The 18,174-nt window shown below is 40.9% G+C and overlaps 1 protein-coding gene across 1 annotated transcript; it reads right to left on the bottom strand.

Annotated features, from left to right (window-relative positions):
• Window positions 1–2,747: 2,747 nt before the first annotated feature.
• On the bottom strand, window positions 2,748–13,568 carry LOC106578626 (uncharacterized). The gene is made up of 2 exons (XM_082968080.1): window positions 13,078–13,568; window positions 2,748–6,068 (listed from the first exon to the last, which is right to left on the bottom strand). Exons 1-2 carry the CDS (start codon window positions 13,334–13,336, stop codon window positions 5,188–5,190), a joined length of 1,140 nt encoding a protein of 379 aa, XP_082824206.1. The 5' UTR covers window positions 13,337–13,568; the 3' UTR covers window positions 2,748–5,187.
• Window positions 13,569–18,174: the final 4,606 nt, after the last annotated feature.

The following is an 18,174-nucleotide window of genomic DNA, read 5'->3' as shown; positions in this document are numbered from 1 at the left end:
AACCCTACGGTTCTTAGGGGATCTGAGAACAACTCCAGTTGAACCCTTCATTTTTAGAGTGTAGTCGGCTCTATTTACTCTCAGATTCAAACATGATGATTAGTATCAACGATCAAGGCAGCTGCTGCTGCTCTAATACAGTATGAGGTGAGACGGTGAACTGATGTTGAACTGGGCAGTCAGCTGCTGCTGCTCCAATACAGTATGAGGTGAGACGGTGAACTGATGTTGAACTGGGCAGTCAGCTGCTGCTGCTCCAATACAGTATGAGGTGAGACGGTGAACTGATGTTGAACTGGGCAGTCAGTCATTCATTCTGTACTATGAGTCTATCAAATTGAATTTTACCTTACAATGAAATGCTTACTTCCAAGCCCCTAACCAACAATGCAGTTTAAAAAAAGTACAAATAAGAATAGAAAATAAAAGGAACAAGTAATTAAAGAGCAGAAGTTATTCGGTGCAGAGTCAATGTGCTGGGGCACCGGTTAGTCGAGGTAATTGAGGTAATATGTACATGTAGGTAGTTATTAAAGTGACTATGCATAGATGATAACAGAGAGTGGGGGGCTTCCTCTGACACCGCCTGGTAAGAGGTCTTGAGTGGCAGGGAGCTTGGCCCCAGTGATGTACTGGGCTGTACACACTACCCTCTGTAGTGCCTTGTGGTCGGAGGCAAATCAGTTGCCATACCAGGCAGGGATGCAACCAGTCAGGATGCTCTCGATGGTGCTGCTGTAGAACCTTTTGAGGATCTGAGGACCCATGCTAAATCTTTTCAGTCTCCTGAGGGGGAATAGGTTTTGTTGTGCCCTCTTCACGACTGTCTTGGTGTGCTTAGACCATGATAGTTTGTCAGTGATGTGAACACCAAGGAACTTGAAGCTCTCAATCTGCTCCACTACAGCCCTGTCGATGAGAATGGGGGCGTGCTCTTGGGGGCGTGCTCTGTCTTCCTTTTCCTGTAGTCCACAATCATCTCCTTTGTCTTGATCACTTTGAGGGAGAGGTTGTTTTCCTTGCACCACACGGCCAGGTCTCTGACCTTCTCTTTATAGGCTGTCTAGTCATTGTTGGTGATCAGGCCTACCACTGTTGTGGCATCGGCAAACTTAATGATGGTGTTGGAGTCGTGCCTGGCTGTGCAGTCATGAATGAACAGGGAGTAGAGGAGGGGGCTGAGCACGCACCCCTGAGGGGCCCCTGTGTTGAGGATCAGCGTGGCGGATGTGCTGTTACATACCCTTAAAAACATGAGCTGGCGCACACCCAGAAAAATAATTTGTGAGGAGGTGCTGACTAACGGCGAATAAACTATAAAAATAAAGAAAGTCGCAAACTCCATGTATAAACTCCCAGCAATTGAATGGGTATTTATCAACGTTTCGGCATCACTGTGCCTTCCTCAGGGTGATGTCATGAATACTTGAACCAGGTTATGTAGACAAACAGTGCAGTTAGTGTAACCAATGACAATAGTGAGGGGTGTGTCATAATGATTAAGTTAATTAAAATTAAATAGTGAAACTAGTTTATGGCATATTAAATATATTAGGCTATTGTTATCACATAGAAACATCATGGAATATTGTACATCATATTTGCATCAACATACATTATTGTTTCATTCAATTTCACATAATAAGGATATTAAATATTTTCAAGTTCAGAACCCATCACCTGCTATGTAAATGGTCAATGCTATCTGGGATCCTTGCGTCATCCCTACCCTAAACTCTAACCTTAAACCCTACCTTAACCATTTTAAATATCAACTTCAACGGGCTAGGGACGTCTCAAGGATGTATCTCTGATCTAAGTGATTAATAGTTGGTATTCAGCAGTCATAAAGCCTTATTTACTTTAATGAACTACTAAAATAGTGATTTTGTCAGACAGCATAGACAGCAGCTCTACACTTTATTGACTGACTGATCCATTCATCCTTCCATCCCTCCTCAGCCTTCCTCTCCTCTGAAGACCCAGTGAGGGTGGAACTCAGTCAGAGAGCTGTTGAGGGACTGGTTAGGAAGAACATTTCTACAGCCAGAGAGGTGAGAGGTCACACATGGCTTAGATGGTAAATATTTATGTCCCCTTAGTGGTTCATCAGATCAGCAAAAGGGAATATGTTCCATCATCCATGTTTATTTACATTAGTGCAAATTGTCCACTGATATTGGTGTAATTTCTCACCCCTTTTGGCTGTATGAAAGTTAATTTCCCCTCAGACACACATTTGTTCTTTGATATTATGAAGGTCATTTGTGTAAATGTACTTTTCCCCACTCATTCACCCCATCATTTTACATTGCTTATGCGTATTTGGTGGCCAGACTCAAATTCCGAACACATTGCCCATCCTGGCAGATATAAACCTAATGCAGCACATTGTGACTTTAGTGCATCCAGACCTAATGCAGACCTTGTGCATCCAGACCTAATGCAGTAGTCACATTTAGGTGCAACTGAGGCCATAGATGCTCCATATCCATTACTTTGAGTGTTTTATATAATATGACTAAATGTGTTTCTGTGTTGCAGGGGCAGTCAAGAAATGGAACAGCAAGGCCACAGAACATGACATAAGCAGAGCTGTGGGAGACCACCTCAAGCCCCTGGTAGAGCCGGGGGTGGTGTTTACCACTCCACCACGCCTTCAGCAGGCTGGAAAAGTGATACTGTTTTTCATACTAAGATGGACCAAGAGTCTGTCGATTGGTCAGTCATTGGGTTCATTTGTTGAAATCTAATCAAGCTTTATTTATACAGCACATTTCAGACATGGATGCAACACAATGTCTTCACAGGAAGAAAAAAAATAAAAATAAACGGAAATATTTAGAACACAACAAACAGAAGAATAACAACTGAAAGACTAATGAATATTGTAAGGAAATGCCATTGATTAAAATATTGATTGGATGCAATATCCAACCTGAAATATAAGCTTGTTTTTTAGGAGGGGTTCTGATAGACACTATGGGGTGTCCACTGAAAGTTGACTAGTAACAACAACTGGGACCTAAAAGACACCCATCATGAGACCCACTAAATCTGCCCAAGAAGAGGAAAACAAAAGGAAAACCCACACCAAACTTAAAGACAGGAAGCAAACCAAAAAGGTGGAGCAACTAAAGGTGTTGACTCTCCACATCTATCAAGACAACTGGAGCACTGGGCCAGACACTCTTAAATAGAACCTGGACCAGCTCAGGTGAAACACCTTCCCACTAACGAGATGGACAAGCCAGCACAGGTGTAACACATACTGACTAACGAGGTGACACCAATCAGTGCTAACGAGCTAGACGTGCTAACGAGCTAGACGTGCTAACGAGCTAGACGTGCTAACGAGCTAGACGTGCTAACGAGCTAGACGTGCTAACGAGCTAGACGTGCTAAAGTCCAACCTCAAAACATAAATGGAAAAACCAAAGCCTGTAACACCTACCCCCTTAAGACAACAAATATATCCTATATTTTTGTTGGACAAGTTTGCTCACCACCAACAGAAAACAACTTCCATTTCACATTATAATCAACTACAATGCTTCACCTTCACCAATGTAAACATGGTGTCAACTGGCTGTCAACAATTAAAAACAAGAAAACACACATTTCTAAATAATATACAATAGTATTATTTTTCTCTCCTTTTTCTTTCTATAGAATCCTAAAACTCACTAGCTTCTAGATCTCTCGTCCACTTGGAATGAGCCCAAACAAAACTCATCTCCAATATGGAAAAACGTTAAGTCAAAATAAATTAAGATCCAAAGCAACGCACTGGCTAAACACAAATCTTTTTGACTGCCCACCTTTCAGACAATCAGCAACCAAGTTGTCCTTAACACGGACATGTCTGATTTCAAGAGGAAACTCCTGCAATATCCGTAGTAACTTTCCACCTCACTGCGGAGCTTCTCTCTCTTTTCAGGGTTCACTAGATAGGCATGTTGTTGGATCGGGGCCCAGTCCCCAATGTCATGCTCTAGTACATTTGGGTTGGCACATCTGAGAATGAACCCTGATATTCTAAAAGCAGGGCAACAATGTCAATATAATTGTTCCCAAAAATTGTCAGTTGGTTGCATAAATCATTGATTACTAAATGTTACATTAATTTGTAAATATGAAATATCAAACCAAATGTACACCCCTTTGTTAATATGTATTGGCAATAATTAACTTAATGGTGAGGCATGGAATAATAAAATGTATCTTTTGTCAGGCTGAATGTTTGAAATATGAGGTGATTTGAGTCATGCTTCTTCAGTAGTGGAATAAAGACAATTAGCACTTGAATGTTGTCAATAAATGCTGGAGTGATGTAGGATTGTTAATAAAATTGATTATAGACCAATTTATTATACTGTGTCCATGTGTATAGGCAGCAAGTACGTTGAAATGAAGTTGTTTTCAAGTCATTGACGAAATGACTTCACTTTCAACCGAAAGTCGGGCATAGTCTTCTTTTCAACAACATGTTGCTAGGTGGGATAGCCCCAACGTCAAAACACAGTTCTAACGTGTCCAAATCAATAACCGATATGCAGAAACAGTTTGGGATATATTGAAAACCTAAACATAAAATGTACTATATACATAAACATCTGCCACAATAATCATATTACTTGTATTTTTTTAAACAAGCACCTTATAAACTGCACAAGCACCAGAAACGCTGTTGTTTTGACAAGTAGCAATAAATCACTGATATCAATTAGGGGGAAATCAGGTTGCATGTGCTGTTGAAACTAACAACAACAAACACATGGAAATGGGAGATATATTTACCTCACTGGTTAGAGGACAACCTGCAGAAGACAGTCAGCTACATTTTGGAGTGATGCATTTTGATTCAAGTGGGTCAACAACATCGTAAGTGTAACAACTCTTTTTTGTCAGTCACTTTTTGTTAAATCTCATAAATAGTACTCTTTCAATTCAGAGCCTGGATTTTCCCCCTGAGGCTAATATCCATATCATGTTGAAATCAATAGAACAGGGGACAAACGTTTAGGGTTCTACATTGTGACATTAAAATACTCCTACTACAATGTTAAAACATTCTACATTGTGACATTAATTCATTGATATCATGAAACAACTCCATGTATTTTCTGATGTTTAGTCAGAGATCTTTTATCAGAGTATCTCTTTCCACATTGAGCACAGCAAGGATTATCTCGTGTGTGTTCTCTGGTGTATAGTTAGATAGCTAGATCTAGTAAAACTCTTCCCACATTGATCACAGCTAGGAGGTTTCTCTCCTGTGTGTGTTCTCTGGTGTGATACTAGGCTGGTTAGCCAAGCAAATCTTGCCCCACATTGACTACAGCTATATTGTTTCTCTCCTGTGTGTGTTCTCTGGTGTATAGTGAGATAGCTAGACGTAGAAAAACTCTTCCCACATTGAGTACAGCTATATGGTTTCTCTCCTGTATGAGTTCTCTGGTGTTTAGTGAGATCTCTAGATGTAGAAAAACTCTTCCCACATTGATTACAGCTATAAGGTTTCTCTCCTGTGTGTGTTCTCTGGTGTAATATCAGGCTGTCTGGCCGAGTAAAACTCTTCCCACATTGATTACAGCTATAAGGTTTCTCTCCAGTGTGTGTTTTCTGGTGTAATATCAGGCTGTCTGGCCGAGTAAAACTCTTCCCACATTGAGTACAGCTATATGGTTTCTCTCCTGTATGAGTTCTCTGGTGTATAGTTAGATAGCTAGATGTAGGAAAACTCTTCCCACATTGGTTACACCTATAAGGTTTCTCTCCAGTGTGTATTCTCTGGTGTGATCTCAGGGTTTGTAGCCGAGTAAAACTCTTCCCACATTGATCACAGCCAAAAGATTTCTGTCCTGTGTGAATTGTCAGGTGTATTTTAAGTTCTGATGAAGATTTGCAACTTTTCCCACAGTGAGAGCAGTGGTGAGATTTCTTCCCTGTGGGTCTCTGCTGGTGTTTCTTGAGGTGTTCTGATGTGGAGAGATTCTTCTCTGGCTCGTCAGCATCATGATGTTGTTGAGGTACCCCAGAGGATGCAAGATAGTCACGTCTCTCTCCTGTGTGAACAACAAAGTCAGACAGATGGTTAAAGGCCCACAACAGATATCCACAGTAAAAGGTGATGCTCAGAGCGTAGCCATGAAGTTGTACAACAATTGACATCTGTTAAATTATTTGACAATTGTCTTAATACAGTCAAGTGAGTAACAATAATCATATTTTGTCTTGTTTTCACATTAGTAGTAACATCGATGATTGTAGGCTAGAAATAAGTTATTTATGTTGTTGAAATTCTAAGCAGTGTGCCAGACGACTTTTGGTCCCCAATATAGGCCCCTTTCTGTGTTAGCTAAAATTGCGGAACGAGGGCGATGCACACACAATTTGGTTGCAGAAACTCCTTCCTGCTAATGAGGAAACCACTAGTTATGGATGTAGTATATCTGGTAATGAGGAAACCACTAGATATGGATGTAGTATATCTGGTAATGAGGAAACCACTAGTTATGGATGTAGTATATCTGGTCATGAGGAAACCACTAGTTATGGATGTAGTATATCTGGTCATGAGGAAACCACTAGTTATGGATGTAGTATATCTGGTCATGAGGAAACCACTAGTTATGGATGTAGTATATCTGGTAATGAGGAAACCACTAGTTATGGATGTAGTATATCTGGTAATGAGGAAACCGCTAGTTATGGATGTAGTATATCTGCATGGAGCAACAATGGTGAGCGAAGATTTTAGTTTTTCACAATGTATTCTGAATATTACAGTGCATTATCAGCGCAAGATCAGGAGTGCTACTCAAGGAATCTCACATTAAGTACTGTGTCGCTATTTACTGATTCACCACCGTGGGGGTAAACTCAGGAGAGTTCTCATAGGCTGACAGCAAAAATAGCCTCCATTTACAGGTTGATTATGTGGTGGATGAATCAGAATTAGTTGGCTAACATAATAATTAAGACGTTTTATTAGTATAATATGCTTATGTGAGATACTTGTCATTAGAAAGTGTCCTTTGGACTGTGGTGTCTTTCAGTTGCACATTTCCCTTACCTGGGGCTCAATCACTTGGGGCCCAGAGAGGGGAGAGGTCAGACTTGTTTTTTACATGTCTCTGTTGCTATGCAGAATATCAGCAAGAGCGGAGGACAGAATGAAACATTGTCTTCATGTGAATGTGTCTTCATGTGAATGTGTCTTTACCTATTCTTAAACCATGTGAAGGGATGGTGTGATTAATGGGGAACCAATTATTTGTCTCCACAATGTCTGTGCGCAGGTCACTCCCCTCAGTGAGCTTGTCCAGGAGTGGGGTCAAGATGGGGCTTTCTTGAGATGGGAGTATCTAGAGTTAACAATTGATATATGCCATTGGATGAAATTGTGTTTTTGTTCTATGAAGTACCAGGGATGAAATTAGAACCTCGTCAGTAGGGAGCAAACTGAACGATAATTTATAGCGACTGCTATCTGGCTGTAGATACTCCTCTCTAAAGTAAACAGTCTTTCTTTGTGAACCGTTCCTAACTATCTGTGGTTTGTCATGTCAAAAGGGGGTGGATCGTGCTATAAAGATCTCAGTAGCCATTGTGTTAACACTAACGGGTCATTAGAAATGGTGAATCGTTGAAAGTCAAAGATGCTTTTGCAAAAGTAACTTATGTATTAAAGATGTAGTTTAACTCAGACTGGTGTGTTTGTAACTCTCCTCATTTGGTAATGCAGAAATTAGCCACCACAATTATGAGTGTATTTCACACTACTTTTGGATTATAATTCTAAGGCTCGTTTGAATGTCCTGATTAATATGTTTGTGTTATTGTCGCAAATGAATTAGTGTTTAACAAATTGGCCCATAACTTCACCTAACAACAACATAGACCTACTGTAGGACCCATAACTTAACCTAACAATAACATAGACCTACTGCAGGACCCATAACTTCACCCAACAACAACATAGACCTACTGTAGGACCCATAACTTCACCTAACAACAACATAGACCTACTGTAGGACCCATAACTTCACCTAACAACAACATAGACCTAGGACTATAAATCATTTAATATTTCAGGTGAAACATGGAAACAAAAATGTCTTTGTCATGACATTTCATAACTTGATCACCAGATCATTTTGTGAATAATCCCACTAGGCTACTCTGTAATGGGTTGTCATTCTAAATGTCCTGAATCAAGCAGACAATAACACATTATAAACATCAATTTTTTAGGGATGTTGGATCCAACGTGGAGCACGGCATAACTGTCTTTACCAGAGTAATGAATGAAGAAGCACTTTGGTTGTTGTTGCATGTCGTGATGTTTGTCATGTGACTGCCATTCAGAAAATGATTTCCTGGATCAGCTGATGATAATTGAACATGTGACTAACTAAACAGCTACAGTATTAAGAATTATGAGTAATTATTGATGAACCGCATTAATGACAGTATCCATTTGGGTGTTGTCTATAAAGTTAAGGTGACTCTTGGTTAGAACCATTGGATTTAGCAAACTCTGAAATTATTTAGGATTTTTGTTTTCCCAGCGTAACATAAGGAGACACTAAATGTTACGTAGTTAGAGTGCATTTCAGAGATCTGAATACAAAAAACTGTCCCACAGCAAGATCCAGTATTTAAGTTGAAGTTTATCATATGACAAGCTTAATGTTATGACTACTGTTCCCTGAAGGAGGGAAACTAGGTACAACACACTATTAAATCCACACGTTATGACTATAACTACTGTTCCCTGAAGGAGGTATACTAGGTACAACATACTATTAAATCCACGCCTCGCTGGAAGCCCCGCCTTCCACAGGTGATGAGCGTGAGACTCAGATATATTCCTTAAATGTAATACCGCTCTTCACCGACCCAGTAAGTGGCGGGGCCAAACAGGTGTTGTAACTCGTTCATAACTGGCACGCAGATCGGTAGAAATGGTCAGATAAATTGGCACTTCAAATGGAAATGGAAAATGTTTGCAGATTTTACCGGAAACTTCAGGAGCATAACGTCAGAATTTACGAAGGCCAGCAGCAGGTCGGGAATTGGTTATTTTCTTCTGGTTATATTGATCTCTGGCTTCCTCAAGTCATTTGTGTGTGTTAATTATTTAATCAAACGCTTGAAGCATCAGTTCAGTTCTGCACATACAGTTGATTTTATTAAACACATGGGGTGTGTCTATATGAACAAATACACATCATAAAATTTCAACCAATCAATTGGTAGAAAGAAAATACTATTATTTATTTTTTATCTGCCCAAGAACATACAACATACATGCATTCAGACCCTTTTTACACATTTTGTTACGTTACAACCTTATTCTAAAATGGAAACCTTTTTTTTTTTAATGATCAATATTCAGACAATACCTCATAATGACCTCACAATACCCCATAAAAGTGAGAAAAAAGTTTAGAAATGCTTGCATATCAGTGGTTGTATCTCTGTAGGACATGCCAGTAGGCTACAGTAGGTTGTAACTCTCTAGGTCATGCCAGTAGGCTACAGTAGGTTGTAACTCTCTAGGTCATGCCAGTAGGTTACAGCAGGTTGTAACTCTCTAGGTCATGCCAGTAGGTTACAGTAGGTTGTATCTCTCTAGGTCATGCCAGTAGGCTACAGTAGGTTGTAACTCTCTAGGTCATGCCAGTAGGCTACAGTAGGTTGTAACTCTGTAGGTCATGCCAGTAGGCTACAGTAGGTTGTATCTCTCTAGGTCATGCCAGTAGGCTACAGTAGGTTGTATCTCTCTAGGTCATGCCAGTAGGTTACAGTAGGTTGTATCTCTCTAGGTCATGCCAGTAGGTTACAGTAGATTGTATCCAAGTGGAAACAATTATCAACCCAATGTGGAAAGTATCGAATTTGGTCAACAACAAAATGAATGGCTTATTTGCTACGTGAGGTTTACTTGATCCAACAGAAGTTTCGTAATTCTTAAGTTGTTATGTGGACACGTGACATACCGACAACTTTGATAAAAACACTATAGGAGTTGTCTCCAGATCGCTATGCATATTCATGCTAGTAGCTTAGCATCTCTCTTCATTGAATACAGGCGGTTGACGTCAACAACCCTCATAGAATATAAACAATAGATTACAATAATAAGATGTATCCACCAATCCAAAGAAAGGATAAGCGGAAGCGAGACAACCCGCAGTGAAGCTTTGTGGACAACGACTCCCCTTGTTAGGGCAGAGAGACATCTTGTCAGTATATCCATCATCTTTGGTGTAGCCAACCCAACTCACACGTGGCACTATTGGGGGGCACGGTGTGTAGTAAAACATCACTAGAGGTCGACCGATTAATCGGAATGGCCAATTAATTACAGCTGATTTCAAGTTTTCATAACAATCGGAAATCTTTTTTTTTTTAACCTTTATTTAACTAGGCAAGTAGGTTAAGAACACATTCTTATTTTCAATGACGGCCTAGGAACAGTGGGTTAACTGCCTTGTTCAGGGGCAGAACGACAGATTTTTACCTTGTCAGCTCAGGGATTCAATCTTGCAACCTTACGGTTAACTAGTCCAACTCTCTAACCACCTGCTTTACATTGCACTCCACGAGGAGCCTGCCTGTTACGCGAACGCAGTAAGAAGCCAAGGTAAGCTGCTAGCTAGCATTAAACTTATCTTATAAAAAACAATCAATCAATCATAATCACTAGTTAACTACACATGGTTGATGATATTACTAGTTTATCTAGCCTGTCCTGCGTTGCATATAATCGCTTAGGTACACGTTGCTTCAACCATAAACATCAATGTCTTTCTTAAAATCAATACACAAGTATATATTTTTAAACCTGCATATTTAGTTAATATTGCCTGCTAACATGAATTTCTTTTAACTAGGGAAAATGTGTCACTTCTCTTGCAAACAGAGTCAAGGTATATGCAGCAGTTTGGGCCGCCTGGCTCGTTGCGAACTGTGAAGACTATTTCTTCCTAACAAAGACAGCCGACTTCGCCAAACGGGGGATGATTTACCAAAAGCACATTTGCCAAAAAAGCACTGTCGTTGCACCAATGTAACTAACCATAAACATCAATGCCTTTCTTTAAAATCAATACACAAGTATATATTTTTAAACCTGCATATTTAGTTAATATTGCCTGCTAACATGAAATTGTGTCACTGCTCTTGCGTTCATTGCCTGGCTCGTTGCGAACTAATTTCCCAGAATCTTACATAATTATGACATAACATTGAAGGTTGTGCAATGTAACATGAATATTTAGACTTAGGGATGCCACCCGTTAGATAAAATACGGAACAGTTCCGTATTTCACTGAAAGAAAAAAACGTTTTGTTTTCGAGATGATAGTTTCCGGATTCGACCATATTAATTACCTAAGGCTCGTATTTCTGTGCGTTTAATATATTATAATTAAGTCTATGATTTGATAGAGCAGTCTGACTGAGCGATGGTAGGCAGCAGCATGCTCGTAAGCATTCATTCAAAATAGCACTTTCGTGCGTTTTGCCAGCAGCCCTTCGAATGCAATGCGCCGTTTATGACTTCAAGCCTGTCAAATCCCAAGATGAGGCTCGTGTAACCGATGTGAAATGGCTAGCTAGTTAGCGGGTGCGCGCTAATAGCGCTTCAAACGTCACTCGCTCTGAGACTTGGAGTAGTTGTTCCCCTTGCTCTACATGGGTAACGCTGCTTCGAGGGTGGCTGTTGTCGATGTGTTCCTGGTGTAACTGACAATCTGTAAGTCTATGTCGTTGTTTTTTGTTTGAATTGTTTACGTGTTCGCTATGCGGGTGAAATGATAAGACAAGTGGAACTACGTGGCTAATAACTGTTGTAACGGGGATCATTATCGTAGCAACACACCTTTGGTGGTGAAGGCATTCCCGCGCGGTGTTAGCTAAGTTTTCATGTTACCGGGTGTAGTTCGTAAAGGTTGATATGTGTATGTTAGGATGAAGCGTGAATTCATGCCAGGAATAATAAGTGTGAGGTTTGATTTCCTCCCTTCTGTAATAAGCAGCCAATGAGGTATTTTTCCTTTATTCGTGTGTTCAATCTGATACTGTTATAGCTCCGGCTAAACTGTGTATGCATGTAAGCACTTCAGAGTTATACCAAGCTAATAAGTCACTCATAAGACAAGAAGGTGTAAGAGTGTGCTTAAACTGTATTTTCATTTACTTTATAGTTCTCACGGAAGGTGATAATTCTGACTAAACTACAGAATAAAGCCGCCAGTTAAAATCAAGGAACGGTTGTGCTCGTGGTTACTGGAGGGAGCTACACCTGGTTCGAGCCCAGGTAGGAGCGAGGAGAGGGACGGAAGCTATACTGTTACACTGGCAATACTAAAGTGCCTATAAGAACATCCAATAGTCAAAGGTACATGAAATACAAATCGTATAGAGAGAAATTGTCCTATAATAACTACAACCTAAAACATCTTACCTGGGAATATTGAAGACTCATGTTAAAAGGAACCACTAGCTTTCATATGTTCTCATGTTCTGAGCAAGGCACTTAAACATTAGCCTTCTTACATGGCACATATTGCACTTTTACTTTCATCTCCAACACTTTGTTTTTGCATGATTTAAACCAAATTGAACATGTTTCCTTATTTATCTGAGGCTAAATAGATTTTATTGATGTATTATATTAAGTTAAAATAAGTGTTCATTCAGTATTGTTGTAATTGTCATAAAAAATAAAAATAAAATAAAAAACAATTGGCCGATTAATCGGTATCGGGTTTCTTTGGTCCTCCAATAATCGGTATCGGTATTGAAAAATCATAATCGGTCGACCTCTAAACATCACTACATTAAAATAACTACATGCCGTGCCCCCCAGATAGACCCTCCTCAAATATATATGTTAAGTCACTTTTTGGAAACGGAACAGAGAAAACAAGGGGTAGCTTGTTCTCTACGTCGTCTGATTCTAGACATGTCAGTCATCATCCCAGGGCCCTGCGTTGAAGAGGTATTGACGAGCCAACTCCGAATATCCAAAGTTAAAAACAAATTGAAGGCGGTACTTACTGGTGTTACTCAGATCTCCTTTCTCCTCCTCATCTTCCAATGTGACAGTAATCTCTCCTTCCTTCTTCACTCCAAAAACGGCATCCTCCTCTTTCTCCTCTTCTTTCACTGTAACAGCCTCACCCTCTACTTCTTGTTTTACTGTAACAGCCTCCTCTTCCTTCTCCTCTTTCACGACAATGTTCAGCCCCAGAGCTTCTTTCTCCGTCCAGCAGACCTCCTCTTCTTTAACAAGAGGGGAGTAGTTTAGGGAGCTCATGTTCGGGGATGTTAGCTAGCTAGCTATCATTAGCGACTAGGCTAGTGCTAACTTAACCAGCCAGCTACTATAGCTGACTAATAAATAATAACGTGATATTAAATATAATAGGTTAACAAGTAGATACGACAGAAGTGTGTTTAAAACACAGTAGGTAATATACACCGAAAGCGTATAAATAGGTTGAATCTTCGGCTATGTTGGCTAGCAAGCTACCGAGGTGGTTAACGAGCTGTTTATGAAGAACCGTCCACTAGATTATACGTCACGCTGGCAGCATCGCCTGAAAGACGCACATCGCCGTCTGCTGACTGGAGGGAAACGCAGTTGAGGATCATATTTTATTTTCAGACAAAGATTATTTTACATGGATTTAATCATCTTTTTAAAACTTTAGTTGATAGCGTATAAGGAAAGTATTCAGACACTTTCCTTTTTCCAAATTTTGTTAGCTTTATTCTAAAATGGATTTATTAGAAAATGTTCCTCATCAATCTACACACAATACCCCATAATGACAAAGCGAAAGCAGGTTTTTAGAAATTATCGGAAAATTATTACAAATAAAAACAGAAATACCTTATTTACATAAGTATTCGGCCCCTTTGCTATGAGACATATTACAGACATATTCAATCTCTCCCTATCCCAGTCTGCTGTCCCCACATGCTTCAAGATGTCCACCATTGTTCCTGTACCCAATATATATATATTTTTTATTTTTTTATTTTATTTAACTAGGCAAGTCAGTTAAGAACAAATTCTTTATTTCCAATGATGGCCTACCCTGGCCAAACAAGGACGACGCAGTGACTCCCAATCACAGCCGGATGTGATTCAGCCTGGATTCGAACCAGGGACTGTAGTGATAAATCTTGCACTGAGATGCAGTGCTGTAAATCAAATCAAATTTATTTATATAGCCCTTCTTACATCAGCTGATATCTCAAAGTGCTGTACAGAAACCCAGCCTAAAACCCCAAACAGCAAGCAATGCAGGTGCAGAAGCACGGTGGCTAGGAAAAACTCCCTAGAAAGGCCAAAACCTAGGAAGAAACCTAGAGATGAACCAGGCTATGAGGGGTGGCCAGTCCTCTTCTGGCTGTGCCGGGTGGAGATTATAACAGCACATGGCCTAGATGTTCAAATGCTCATAAATGACCAGCATTGTCAAATAATAATAATCATAGTAGTTGTCGAGGGTGCAACCTTTGCGCCACTCGGGAGCCCGGAAAGCAAAGGTAACTGAACTAAATGACTATCGCCCCATAGCACTCACTTCCATCATCATGAAGTGCTTTGAGAGACTAGTCAAGGATCATATCACCTCTACCTTCCCTGATACCCTAGACCCACTTCAATTTGCTTACCGCCTCAATAGATCCACAGACGATATAATCACCATCGCACTGCCCTATCCCATCTGGACAAGAGGAATACCTATGTAAGAATGCTGTTCATTGACTATAGCTCAGCATTCAACACCATAGTACCCACCAAGCTCTTCATTAAGCTTGAGGCCCTGGGTCCGAACCCCGCCTTGTGTAACTGGGTCCTGGACTTCCTTACAGACCACCCCCAGGTGGTGAAGGTATGAAAAAAAAGTCCATGTCACTGATACCCACAAGGATGGATACTCAGCCCCCTTCTGTACTTCCCATTCACCATGACTGCGTGGCCATGTACGCCTCAATCATCAAGTTGCAGACGACACAGCAGTAGTAGGCCAGATTACCAGCAATGATGAGACAACCCACAGGGCGGAGGTGAGGGACCTGGGAGTGTGGTGCCAGGAAAATAACCTCTCGCCCAACGTCAACAAAACAAAGGAGATGGTCGTGGACTTCAGGTAACAGCAGAGGGAGCACCCCACCATCCACATCAATGGGACAGTAGTGGAGAAGGTGGAAAGATTAAAGTTCATCGTCGTACACATCACTGGCAAACTGAAATGGTCCACCCACACAGAAATGTGGTGAAGAAGGCGCAACAGCGACTTCAACCTCAGGAGGCTGAAGAAATTTGGCTTGGCACCTAAAACCCTCACAAACTTTTACAGATGCACAATTGAGAGCATTCTGTCAGGCTGTATCAACGCCTGGTACGGCAACTGGTAATGCCTGCAACTGCACCCCCCAGTGATGCGGTCTGCCCAACGCATCACTGTGGAAAAACTACCTGCTCTCCAGGACATATACAGCACCCAATTTCACAGGAAGGCCAAAAAGATCATCAAGGACAACAACCACCCGAGATGGTCGATGGTCACCATGAAAGCACTCCAGAGTTCCTTTGTGGAGATGGGAGAGCCTTCCAGATGGACACCATCTCTGCGGCACTCCACCAACCAGGCCTTGATGGTCCAGTGGCCAGATGGAAGCCACTCCTCAGTAAAAGGCACAACATTCTAATTAAAAAGGTACACCATAATTAAAGGGATGGCTTAAGATGGAATGTACTGAAAACCCTCATGAAATGAAAACTCCATGAGAAAATATGTTGGCCAACAAATGTGAGGGTTTTCAGCGGTTTAATGAAATGTTTAATGAAAAGAGCGTCCAAGGTAGGTATGCAGAGCATGAAATGAGTGCGTAGGCAAAGCATACATTCCTAAATGGGGATCGGCCCCGGTCTCCTGGTAAAACACAAACCTCCTACAGCAATTTCATGCTCATTTTGAGAAAGTGGCACTACTGATAAAGTCTCCTGGTAAAAACTATTTTGCCAAGACAAAAACATGCAAAGAGCTGGAAGTGTGTTGATTTTATGGATCTACTGTTGATGAAATAAGGAAGAGATTCAATTTACTTTTAGGGAAAAGATTGTACAATAAAACCGAACTAAACGTTAAAATCCCCAATTGCTCCTTGATTATCGATAAAAATTCCAGGCATTCAACAAAACATATACAGTGGGGGAAAAAAGTATTTGATCCCCTGCTGATTTCGTACGTTTGCCCACTTACAAAGAAATTATCAGTCTATAATTTTAATAGTAGGTTTATTTGAACAATGAGAGACAGAATACCAAATCCCTTGTTGGCAATCACAGAGGTCAGACGTTTCTTGTAGTTGGCCACCAGGTTTGCACACATCTCAGGAGGGATTTCGTCCCACTCCTCTTTGCAAATCTTCTCCAAGACATTAAGGTTTCGAGGCTGACGTTTGGCAACTCGAACCTTCAGCTCCCTCCACAGATTTTCAATGGGATTAAGGTCTGGAGACTGGCTAGGCCACTCCAGGACCTGAATGTGCTTCTTCTTGAGCCACTTCTTTGTTGCCTTGGCCGTGTGTTTTGGGTCATTGTCATGCTGGAATACCCATCCACGACCCATTTTCAATGCCCTGGCTGAGGGAAGGAGGTTCTCACCCAAGATTTGATGGTACATGGCCCCGTCCATCGTCCCTTTGATGTGGTGTAGTTGTCCTGTCCCCTTAGCAGAAAAACACCCCCAAAGCATAATGTTTCCACCTCCATGTTTGACGGTAGAGATGGTGTTCTTGGGGTCATAGGCAGCATTCCTCTCCTCCAAACACGGCGAGTTGAGTTGATGTCAAAGAGCTCCATTTTGGTCTCATCTGACCACAACACTTTCACCAGTTGTCCTCTGAATCATTCAGATGTTCTTTGGCAAACTTCAGACGGGCATGTATATGTATTCTTGAGCAGGGGGACCTTGCGGGCGCTGCAGGATTTCAGTCCTTCACGGCATAGTGTGTTACCAATTGTTTTCTTGGTGACTATGGTCCCAGCTGCCTTGAGATCATTGACAAGATCCTCCCGTGTAGTTCTGGGCTGATTCCTCACCGTTCTCATGATCATTGCAACTCCAGGAGGTGAGATCTTGCATGGAGCCCCAGGCCGAGGGAGATTGACAGTTCTTTTGCGTTTCTTCCATTTGCGAATAATCGCACCAAATGTTGTCCCCTTCTCACCAAGCTGCTTGGCGATGGTCTTGTAGCCCATTCCAGCCTTGTGTAGGTCTACAATCTTGTCCCTGACATCCTTGGAGAGCTCTTTGGTCTTGGCCATGGTGGAGAGTTTGGAATCTGATTGATTGCTTCTGTGGACAGGTGTCTTTTTTACAGGTAACAAGCTGCGGTTAGGAGCACTCCCTTTAAGAGTGTGCTCCTAATCTCAGCACGTTACCTGTATAAAAGACACCTGGGAGCCAGAAATCTTTCTGATTGAGAGGGGGTCAAATACTTATTTCCCTCATTAAAATGCAAATCAATTTATAACATTTTTGACATGCGTTATTCTGTCTCTCACTGTTCAAATAAACCTACCATTGAAATTATAGACTGATCCTTTTTTTGTCAGTGGGCAAACGTACAAAATCAGCAGGGGATCAAATACTTTTTTCCCCCACTGTAGCGTCCTCTATTACTCTGGGTACAGCCTACCTCTGAAAGAAATCTGCACAAACCTGGTCACATTTGACATATCAACATTTTGCCATATAGCCAGTTGGCAGGCATGCTGTCACGTCTCTTTTGTCAGTCAACATGATTAAACACAACTGTTACAGTGGCTTAAATGAAGGAATGGAATGGAACACTATTAGATTCTAAATAGAGGAAAGGATGGTATGGAACATTATTCGATTCTAAATAGAGGAAATGATGGAATGGAACACTATTAGATTCTAAATAGAGGAAAGGATGGAATGGAACACTATTAGATTCTAAATAGAGAAAAGGATGGAATGGAACATATTAGATTCTAAATAGAGGAAAGGATGGAATGGAACACTATTAGATTCTATATAGAGGAAAGGATGGAATGGAACACTATTAGATTCTAAATAGAGGAAAGGATGGAATGGAACACTATTA

Source organism: Salmo salar, chromosome 02, assembly GCF_965601325.2.
Source record: "Salmo salar chromosome 02, fSalSal1, whole genome shotgun sequence".
Lineage (NCBI taxonomy): Eukaryota > Metazoa > Chordata > Actinopteri > Salmoniformes > Salmonidae > Salmo > Salmo salar.
The sequence above is the reverse complement of the archived record's forward strand: the minus strand, read 5'-3'. Positions and strand labels throughout refer to the sequence as shown.